The sequence below is a fragment of the Pempheris klunzingeri genome, chromosome 6 (assembly GCF_042242105.1).
Source record: "Pempheris klunzingeri isolate RE-2024b chromosome 6, fPemKlu1.hap1, whole genome shotgun sequence".
Classification (NCBI taxonomy): Eukaryota; Metazoa; Chordata; class Actinopteri; order Acropomatiformes; family Pempheridae; genus Pempheris; species Pempheris klunzingeri.
Genome location: NC_092017.1, coordinates 21,371,573 through 21,382,706, shown reverse-complemented (window position 1 = coordinate 21,382,706; position 11,134 = coordinate 21,371,573). Strand labels below are relative to the sequence as shown.

Genomic DNA, 11,134 nt, shown 5'->3' with positions numbered 1-11,134 from the left:
AGGAATAATCTGGAAAAATGCTGCATTTTTAATTTACAAAAATAGACACAAATATGGTTCAAGGATACATGTTTCACTGCCAAGACTACATGTAGGTACTTAGTGCTTTATAAACTGGCACCATGCACAGGTACAGTTATTTATTTTTTTACAATCTTTACAAAACAATATTGACTTAGGCCATGACCTTCGAATGAGCAGACAGATTAATGATTGATTAGATGAACGATTAATGAGTTTTTCCGTTAGAACGAGCTCGCCACCTTCCTGATGTTTGAAAAGTGATTAAAGTGAAAAGGAAGTCAGGACACAGAGTAGGAAATACCAAGAGAGTGATCTACTTTACACAGAGGAAACTTTCTTTATTTTAGTTTTGGTCGTGTTGGAACCATGCTGCTCTGTGGACGGAGACGGAGGAGAAGCGGATGTTGGTGAAGATGACCGTGGTGCAGCAGACGATGACAGCTGTGGGGTTTAGGCCTGGAAGACATGATGGGTAGGATTAAGAGGACAAAAGATGAAAAATATCCTGTCATAGAAACACATTCTCATATCATGATGGAAAATTAAAGCTATGTTATACTTTTGACTATTAGTTTTTTCACAGAGCTACACAAAATGCAGTGCAGTGTGTTACAAAGAAAGCGCCCTTACCTATCAAAGCGTGGCATTGATAGCTGGAGTGTGTATAGTCTTGGAGACTGCGGCACCGTTGCTCCCCCCCTCTGTTAAGACCTGGAGCTGCAGCTGGTACACGCTGTCAGCCTGAAGACCGTAAACTGATACCGAGCGCTGAGACTGTGGAGGATGAAGCCGTGTAAGTTCACAGACACACACACGTACACCATTCCTCCTCACACATTTCTTTAATTGAGCAACAGCTGAAATAACCTGGTGTCTGGTGATTTTTTACATGAAAAAACAAAACCAACCTGATGTAAAATTACTTATAAAAAAAATAAAATAAAGTGCTGTCAGTGTAAACCTCCCCTCGTGTCTCACCGGTGCGATTGTCTGAGTCTGGGAGATGAGTGTGTCCTCCTGCCCTCCCGTTGCCGTGGTGACCCCTGACTGCAGCGTCCAGGTGAACTGGAACCCTTCCACAGCTGCCGGGTCCAGTGCATGCTGGGAGATCCTCCAGCGAAGCGTTGTGAGCAGGGTGCCATTGACTTGTTGAAACTCTGCAGTCAATCGTTCTGGACGCAGTACCACCTTTCTGCCTGACAGGAGGCGCTCTGACACAAACAAAGAACACAAAACCTTTCCTTCACTTAATGACAGAACACTGTTAATGAAATTATTTCTCAGCAGACAACATGATGGTGTTTTTATGCTGAAATGCAGCGGTGGAAAAAGTATTCAGACCTTTTACTTATGTAAAATGGTAATACTGCTCTGTAAGAATACTCTGTTACAGGTAAAATTCCTGCATTGAAGATTCCACATAAGGAAAAGTACTAAAGTTTCAATAGCAAAATATACTTAAAGCATTAAAGTAGAAGTATTTGTTGGGTAGAATGGTTCCTTTCAGAGTTATACTATTATACTCAGTATATCTAATTAATTTAAACACATAAGCAGCATTTTAATGTTACAGCTGGTGGAGGTGGAGTTCATTTTGACTACTTTATATAATGTTGGATAGTTTCATCTACACCACAGAGTTATATTTTAGATATTTACATGTTTTGTGGGGTCACAGCATTAATGAAGATCAATGGATCACCACATTTACATACAGTAAATGTGTGTGTGTGTGTGTGTGTGTGTGTGTGTGTGTGTGTGTAGGTGTGCATGTGTCTTTAGTTGCTCATACCCTCAGTGTTGCAGGGCAAAGCTTTGCCTCCTCTAACCCTGATGGAGGAGCAAGTCGGGGTCGTAACCCAGGCAACAGCCTCTGACCCTAGGTCAGCCTTCAGTGCCACGGCGACCCGGTACTTACAGGCGAACAGCAGGCCTGTGATAGTGTGGTGGGTGCCCTGGAGAGAGAATGAAGTCAAGTTAGGGATAAGAAAAAGTGTTTGAAAAGAAGATACAACATGGCAAAGTTTGCCATGTTTACTGTATACAGCTGGTTCTCAAAACTGACATATTACAAGGTTCCTTAAAATATACATATTACCTCTATTTTTGTTTGGAAACCTGTGTCATATAAGCAGCTTGCTAGCTCCATGGTAGAATAAACACCACAGTTTGAAGCGGCATTAGGCAGATTTGCAGGCTGGCACCTTCAAATGGCGAGAAATGGCATCATTTCTGTTTAAAAAAGGCTGAACTTCAATGAACAGAAATCAGAGTCTGTGACCTCGGCAAATTGCACACAATATTTATCAACGCGCTGATACTGAGGTCATTTTAGATGAGAGATTACCACTGAGAGAAATGAAAAGGTCTAACGTCGGGGAGTCCAGTTTGCTCTTGATGAAGTGCTGTGAGCAGAGTATTCACTCAACGCCATTTTATCTTTTAAAATGCTGCTCTCTACTGCCGCTTCACTTCATGATTTTGGTTTAAAATAGAAGCATTTATAAGTAAAATATGTTGTAAACATGCATTTAAAGTAGATTGCCTGTTTTCATTTTGGTGACACATTTAATGGTTCGTAGTGATTGCTGAGATGATTCTAGAAATTACTTCCCCACAGATAATAACTAACTAAGATAACTGTCCCACATTTATGTGCATGTGACACACACACACACACACACACACACACACACACACACACAGACATACAGTATATATTTCAGCCAGGGATTTGACAGAGTTATGGGAAAAGTGATGTTAGGCAGAGACAGAGCGAGATGATGGCAGAGAGACAAAGTTACACGCAGACAGAGGATGAGAGCATTCCAGACTGATCTGAGTTATGGTGATGAAATCTGATCTCTGATACACACATACGCTAAAAAACCACACAACAACAATGCTCACACAGAAACAACACATCTATCCACGACTTCGTGAACACAGAGACACATAAAACCCTGCCAGGGTAGTTATACCTGCACAGTTGTTATTCTCTCTGTGCTTGTAACATTTGAACTGCAGGTATGTGGATGCCATCGCAAAATGTATGGACCAGGGTGTCTCTGTCTGCCTGTAAAGCAAAATAGAGACAGACACACACTGCATAAGTAGGCATATGTTTGTGTTTATAAGAAAAACATGTCATGATGTACACTGATAAACTTCCTACTTTTCTCTACATTTCTCTGTTTTGCATTGTCTACTTTTGGTGAACCTCTTATAGTTTGCTTTCTCAGTAACAGACACAGACAGGGAGCTGCTCTCGTTGATTTCAACCTGGAGATCCCAATACCAACTAGTGTTAAAGGATAACTGCAGTATTCTTAAGCCTAGGTCCCATCAGAGCAGCTGTGCCATTAAAAGCATGTCTCCTTAAAGTGCTTGTTTTTGCCACTGACAGGCTCAGATTGTTATTCCAAGTCCCTGACAACATTACAGAGAGGATCCCTCCAGAAATACAGCTGTTATATCACTCAGGTCAAAGCCACCAGACTCCATTGATTTTTTACCTTGCAGACCATAGGAGTTGCTGGTCTAATTACTGTGACTTCAATGTTTTAACACGGTTTAGTTCAGACTTAAACTAACTTTTTAAAACTAACAGATCAAGGTAGTGGGAACCCAGCAACTCCATTGTTCAGGTAAATTACAGTATTTGTCAGTGGAGTGGAGTGGCCAAGCGATATAAGGGCTGAATAAACAAGAAGGATCTTACAGCTCTATCTCTGTAGGGATTCTTTCTGTAATGTTGTCAGACACTTTGAACTTTTGAGTACTTTTAGTGGACGCTCTTTGACTGGCATGGTTTCCCTTAAGGATAACATTAAAGCCATTGTAGCCCATTCGGTTGCCAGCTGAGGCGAACTACTGGACCATTTCAAAAAATGTTTGTACCTACCAGTCATTTCAAACCCAAAATATGTAAAAAAAAAAATTGAGCAAAGGTTTAAAAATACAGATCAGAAAAGATCAGAAAGAATCTGAACAACCAAATCAATGCTTGCAGGATTTTGTTCCATGTTTTTCGCCTTTCTTTTGTCTTTGTCATTTTGTTTATGAGTATTGTTGACTTAATCAGTGTTTCAAAATCAACTCACCGAGGTAAGGCCACTTCCAGAACACCTTGACCTGCAGCTGGTCATCATGGTAATGAGGGGCAGCGACCTCCAGGCGCAGGTTGCCAGGGGTGACAGGGTTAAGGGGGGATTCAGAGTGAGGCAGAGAGGAGGAGGGGTGGGGAGGGTCCGAGGAGGAAGGGGAGGAGGAGGAGAGGGAAGGAGAGGAGGGAAGAGATGATGAAGATGAGGAAGAGGGGAGCTCATTGGAGAAGTCCTCTCCTTTGGTGGAGGAGAGGAGAGGAGAGGAGAGGAGAGGAGAGGAGAGGAGAGGAGAGGAGAGGAGAGGAGAGAAAATAATAAATGTTAAATTTCAAACTTTGGCTGATTTGCAGGTCTTTCTTGGGAATGAAAACAGCGGAGCAGTTAAAGGTAAACGTAATTTGAGCACTTAGCTCATAAACAACGAGCTTTGTATCTTGCACAATTTCACAATAAAATTAAAACTTAGAACACTGTATGTAGCAGTGATATCCATTGTGCTTTCATGTGTGTCTTGAAGGAGCAGTTACTTTACTCTAAAGTAAACATTATTTACACATTAGCTGTTTTATGTACTTATACTGTAACTGACAACACTAAAAACCACATCATATGAATGACTGGATGTATGAAACCTGTTATATAACATATGGAATGTATAAATGTATTATATTGTGCCAGGATACCATAAACCGCTGACAAAAGTGCAGCTGGTAGCTAGCTTTCCTGTTAATTCATTCACCCAGAAGCACTAAGTGGCTTTATCTGCCCTAACTGACCCTCATTAGCATTGAGTGAAACCAGGCCAATACATGGACTGTGTCAAATATTAATACAGCTAAATTATATATGGCAATATGTTCCATATAAATATGTTGGTATGTGGTTTGATAATTGAGCAGCAGCTGGCTATAATCCTCTACTGGGCTGACCGACAGGTCACCTATAAATACCTCTGTTGCCTGGACGACCATTAACATCGCCAATTTCCACTGTATGCGTGTGTTTATACAGTGCAGCTGTAGGGAGACAAAATATGCTGACAGTCTGCAAATGCAGCAGCTCTAGAAACTAACAATGTATGGCTCTGTTAACAAATAGGTGCTGGGAACTATACATACAGTATTTACTAAAGGCGATTTACTAAAATGTGTACTTGAGTGAGTCTCTATTTGGAGTAGGGTTGCTAGGGAAGTCCATAAGTAGCTGTATTGCCGAAGTCTTGGCTGTATTTCCAGCTCCTTACTGTTAATTCCTACAAGACAAAACTGTACATAACCTCCTGGAGTTTTAGTGTCTTCCTAAAAATTAAATATTTCTTAGTGACGTTACACCTGTTTCTATATAAGCATTTATTTCTAGACATGATGCTCATCCAGATTCCCCAGTGAGGCAATAGTGAAGCACTGTCTGATTGATGGTGTGTAATATTAAGCTGCACATTTCCCCCCAAAGTAATTACTCTTTAAGATGAACTTCATATTTGTTGGAAAAAAAGTGGAGCAAACTGCAGCCATGCACACACTAAACATCTGCACCGTGTATGAAAGTTGGTTAGACAGAATTATTACCCCAAAATCTTTTAATGTATTTCAATCATGTTCTACTGAAATCATGAGGAGAAAATTGATGAGCTATATTACTGTCAAATGTACAAATATAAGTATAGCATAACATACAGTGCATTTTAAGTCATACTATCCAGCCCTATCGAGAAGATGCTTTGTTTGTTTACCTGTATGAGTTATTGTGTTGAAGACAATTTGGGCTCTGGGGCTTTTCAGCCTCTTCTGACCCCAGTAGGCCACCGTCTGCACAGACAGGAAGTAGGAAGTAGCAGGCAGCAGACCCTGCAGCCACAGCTCACACTGCGCCTATCAAAAATTTAAGAATGGGAACATGGAAGGAGAGGTTGTCTTAGTCTTTTGGAACAACAGATCACCATTATATGAGTACAGCCACCTTCATCATCCTTACAGTCCTAATCCTCATCATCCTGAGTGTTGTGTGTGCCCCGCTCTTTGACTGACAGCGCAGACCTGTTCTGCATTAGCCCGCTGTTTGACTGACAGCTCATTAACAGGCTCTTAGTCAATCAGGTCTGTCTGTCTGCGAGGATCCGAGCTAGTCACAACAAAGAGATGCTTGGATGATAACACGTCTGTGTGTGTGTGTGGTTCTGTAAATGCGTACACTTAAGACAGAATGAGACAAAAGCAAGTCAAAAGCAGTTTCTTGGTGACCAGCAGACAAAATGGGGTTGAAGTATTTCCATTACGCTTAAGATAGACAAAACATATGGCTTGTACATCTGTACGTGCGTGTGTGTGTGTGTATTTGTGAAACACAGACAGCGAGAGAAGCCTGGATTTCTATTTTGGTGCATAATGTCAGTGGACATTATACGGAAGAGGCTGATGTATATTTAAAAGCACCGATTCAGCAGAGGTTTTTCCATGTTTTAATACTTCCTCCAATTTCCCCTTTTACTTCAGGTTTTATGCTAAATCCCTGCAGTCCTGCACACATTCCTAAATGACAGGATATGTTTTATCATGTGCTAATGGAGAGCAATAAAATATTAGTGCTTTCCATGATATGAAAACTATTTTACACAGCACAGAAATCCTATTCTTGTTCCCATCTACCTGTTGTGATGCTGCTGTCTTTGTGTGTGTCTAGATGCAGCTGCAAGTAGGAAACACTAGTTAGGGGGCCTCATTTAAATTCCAGGCCTCCCAACCAAGCAGAACTGAGGACCAGACTACAGATAAATGGCTCCACCAGGCTCAGTCTGGGATCGCCATCACTACTTAGGATAGCTAGGTCCATATGAGAGCACTTGCATCAAAACTTTGATAACTCTGATGTTTATGTTTTTAATTATTTTGTCTCTTTTCTTTAGTGAATGCTCACATCAGAGTGGAACATATAAGTGGGTCTACAGCTGAAGGATCCCGTGCAAAGACTTTAAGAGTACGGTTTATCATAACTGTTGCGTCAAAGCTGTATTATCTGTGTTGTTTGCAGTGATTATGGGTATTTTGGTGCTGCTGACTGGTGCTGCATAGTGAACATATTACATCATCGTCACTCCTATAATCATAATGGTAAAATCTGCCCTCTTGACTGTTAGCGCTGCATTAAATATAATACAGCAAGAAACCTGTTGTATTTCTTAAAAAGTAAAAAGTTACTCTTTGAATTGAGCAACAACAGCATTGTAGTGTTTCACTATATTACTGTAAAACAACCTCACATCCCATCATTTTCTTGGTCTAATGTTTATCATCACATGTTGTGCTGGCAGCCACAGTAATGAGTAATCACCCAAACATCAGTCATATAATGCACAGATCTTATGCTTTACTTCTATGATAACTAATACACTCACTCACTAATGCCCTCATGCTGTAGTGACTGGCATGTTGTCAGAACATTCCCAGATGCTTTGACTTGAGATAAACATGTTGTCCAAATGCAGGAAAGCCACTTCTCTCTGTTGTCAGTCAATCTACATGGTTGAGTTGTCATGTTATTTCACCGCTGTAAAGCCTGCATGTTGTCATTGCACTCTAACAAAGTTATGTCCCATGGAGATAATGGAGTGAGTGTCTGCCGTCAGATCCACAAGGAACATATGCGCAAAAAGTCTGCAAAAGTATCGGGAAAGTGTGCCCATCAGTGATTTCAGGGTGAATATGTCAAGACCAGATCTAAAGAACAATTTTTTGGTAAATATCTCAGCATGTAACACCATAAACCTCATCTAGAAACCCCAAATTATCTTTAAAAAATGTCCTAAGAAAATTTCAGGTCCAATTATGCAGAAAAGCATGAGCATGTTTTTGCTCATTATATAAATCCACAATATTTGAGATGCCTGAGTAGTTCCACTATATCTCCAGCCAATTCTCATTTGTAAGAGTTTTTACTGGCCACATGCGGTTCAGCAGGATATTACTTAATTTGAGGTAATTAATGTCTAATATTAAGAATGAATATGAAGGGAGGAGAGTACCATCTGCTCCTATGATGTGTGATGTTTCCTGTGTACTTGTGCAACGCTTACACATACACAACATACAAGTTGCTATGATCATATTAAATTATTATTAACTCATTATTAAATGAGATATTCCAGTCTGCAACACCACGTGCAGACAGTAGCTGTTTACAGAACCCGTTCTCTTTGAGCACTGCAGATGCCTGTAAAGTCACTGCAGTAATCACAACCAGGACACAATAAGGAATACATGCGCATGTGTGTGTGGTGCATCGATTTACAGACCTCGTAAAATCTCCCAGGTGCAGCTACAGACCTTGTGTATGCGGTAAGTGTGTTTGTGTGTGTGTGGACTTTGTATTCAGTCTTTGTAAGGACTAATTTGAATTTAAAGCAATGAGCTGAGTGCTTGGTGCTCGCCTCAACGGGCTGCTTTGGCGCTAAAATTAGTTTTTTCTTGTAGCTGTCTGCTGTAGCTTCATATTTATTATGCAGACATGAGCGTGGTATCAATCCTTTCACTTAGTTCCCAGCACGGAAGCGAAAAAGCATATTTCCCAAAATGTCGAACTGTTACTTTAGGGTTAAAATATGGTTTAATTGTGGGCTTGTTTGCGAGACCTCGGATGTATAGACGTACAAACATGAGTATGTATGACTATGTGCAAAGACCACATTACACATTCAGATATTAATTGGGATATATAATTGTATATCATATAGTCACTGTGTTCATATATATAGATATATATATCACATTGTGTACATCTAAGTGTGGTTGATCACTATATTCTTTCATTTAGTGTTATTAAGTCTATAAAAATGTTTTCTTACCCCCTGAGTCACTCTGCTGTTGCTCTCCTTTTTACCCGGTTCCGGTGTGCGTGAGTGTGCAGGACGTGTGTGCATATTATTGTGGACTGCATGTGTGTGTGGATGCAGCGTGTGTGTGTGTTTGTGGGCTGTGTGTGTATGTCGAAACATCCAGGTGACTCTGTAGTTGTGGACTGGCAGATCTCCCTCTCTGGGGGGCTCCCAGCTTAATAGGACTGCCACTGTGGCCCCACTTCCCCTCGACCTAAGAGGAGAAAGCAATAAGTCAAACAACATCACAACATAGATGTAAGCAAATCCATGGTAATGAAGTAGAAAGAAAGGCACTTCCTTCGAAATTAAGAAGTAAATGTTGTTGAACAAGTTGAACTGAATGGTAGTAGAACAGATGCAATACTTGTTTGTCAGCTGCTTTCAATATCCTATTTATTCTAGGTATGTGCAGTATAGTCCCAGACACTTCATCATCATGTTGAACAGAAGCAACAGCTTAAGTCCTCACCTCTGTTATTAAATGTTTTATGAGAATATTGCTGCTGATCCAAGACATGGTCTGAACTTTACATGACCTTTTCTTTAGCGTTACAGCAGCAAATAGAAAACACACAGCAATATATGACTGAACAAGGATGAACTGTAATTTGCATCAGACAGGCAATGACTATCCACTTGACCACAGTTTATGACTGATTGCCTACACTGGCAGCCTGCAGTCCTCAAAGGATGCCTAGCAACTAACCCAGTAAGAAAAATAGCAAACAAATACATCTACTTAATTCATCTATGAAGATACCTTTCTGTGAACTGTGTCCCTGGATGTGAAACCGTCCAGTCTAATGTCTGGTTGCTCACTCTGACATTTACCGGAGGCTCCGGAGGTGAGGGATCTGCAGAGAGAGAGAAATTATCATCAGAATAATAGGAGTAGGTGATTTTTGCAGCGCTGAGCAGTGGCTGTATGTCTGCCTCTGAGACATCAACCTCCACAAAGAACATAGGGCAGCCTGTGTGTAGCCAGAGAGGCAAAAGGGCCGACAACTATTTGCTGCTGCTTGTTAAGCTTATTGCTTTGAGTGTGACAATTAAAGGTGACTCAACATTTCTAATAACTCAGTCAGAGGCCATTGTTTAGAGAGATTGTAGTCAATAAATCAAAATAACACTGTAAAAGAATGACCTTGACCAAAAAACAGATTTGTTGTTGGCCAACTACTGTCCCAGTGTAAAGAAAGCATTGAAACTACTACTTAAATTTACTGAAGGCTAATTGGGGTTGAGATGGTGAGTCCCATAAAGTGAAGGCGGTTTACCAGCTTGACTGAATTGTCTAATAACTTGATTTTCAGTGTGCTGCAGAGGAGCAAAATAAAAAAGCCATTCTGGGGGGAAAAGGCTAATTTCCTCTTGGTCTCATTCAAGTCTACAAAGCCAATTAGATTTACAGCATCAAAGGTGAGTGATACCGGAGAAGCTTGAAGCCTCCCTTTTCAGTAGCTGCTAAAACATAGACCAAATGCGACCACCACTAAGTCACTGTTTGCCGCCGAGATTAAATCCTGAGCTCACAACTCTTTCAACACTGGATCTGTATCTTATTAGAAACTCAAACCCCAATCCTGTATTTGATTAAAACTACAAAATGTATCTGATTAGAACTACATCCCTCATGGCAGGCCTCCCACAGGCCCCAGGCTGTGCTTGGCTGACCCAGATGCTGAGATCAAAGTTGGGGCATCGTATTAGGGCTGCAAGACCTGGCCTGTTTGTGAGTGCATGTGTGGGTTTTGTCTGTCAGTGCCAGCAGTAATTGCCAGATCAGAACCAAAACACACATTCTTCTTTGAGACCTTTTTCACTGTGTGTGTCTCCCTCAATCAGCTGATTTCCGCCAATTGTTTCATGAGATGAAGACATCAAGATGAGTTTTCTAATCCAGACATTCCCTCATAATTACAGCTGGCAGGTCCTGTGCAGTCCTAATATCTGGGGTTGCACAATCCCAGTTTTAACAGGAAAGGGGATTTTCAAATTAAAATTCCCTCTCCGGTTAGCATCAGGTCACAGCGGAGGAACTTCAACCATCTTGACATCTGCCAGCTTCCTGATTTGTGACCCCTGACCTCCAGCCCCTGACTAATCAGACTAATGAACTGGAAACACAAGACTT

At 41.0% G+C, this 11,134-nt stretch overlaps 1 protein-coding gene across 1 annotated transcript in view; it reads right to left on the bottom strand.

Moving 5' to 3' along the window:
* Positions 1 to 278: 278 nt before the first annotated feature.
* anos1b (anosmin 1b) overlaps positions 279 to 11,134 on the bottom strand; it is a 38,812-nt gene continuing 27,956 nt past the window's right edge. Inside the window, exons 7-15 of the mRNA XM_070832612.1 lie at positions 9,761 to 9,854; positions 8,968 to 9,211; positions 5,863 to 6,001; positions 4,128 to 4,367; positions 3,006 to 3,100; positions 1,817 to 1,979; positions 1,003 to 1,235; positions 655 to 798; positions 279 to 480 (exon numbers count right to left, since the gene is read on the bottom strand). Of these exons, the coding sequence (XP_070688713.1) occupies positions 658 to 798; positions 1,003 to 1,235; positions 1,817 to 1,979; positions 3,006 to 3,100; positions 4,128 to 4,367; positions 5,863 to 6,001; positions 8,968 to 9,211; positions 9,761 to 9,854 (1,349 nt within the window). The 3' untranslated portion in view covers positions 279 to 480; positions 655 to 657. The remainder of the gene's footprint in view (positions 481 to 654; positions 799 to 1,002; positions 1,236 to 1,816; positions 1,980 to 3,005; positions 3,101 to 4,127; positions 4,368 to 5,862; positions 6,002 to 8,967; positions 9,212 to 9,760; positions 9,855 to 11,134) is intronic.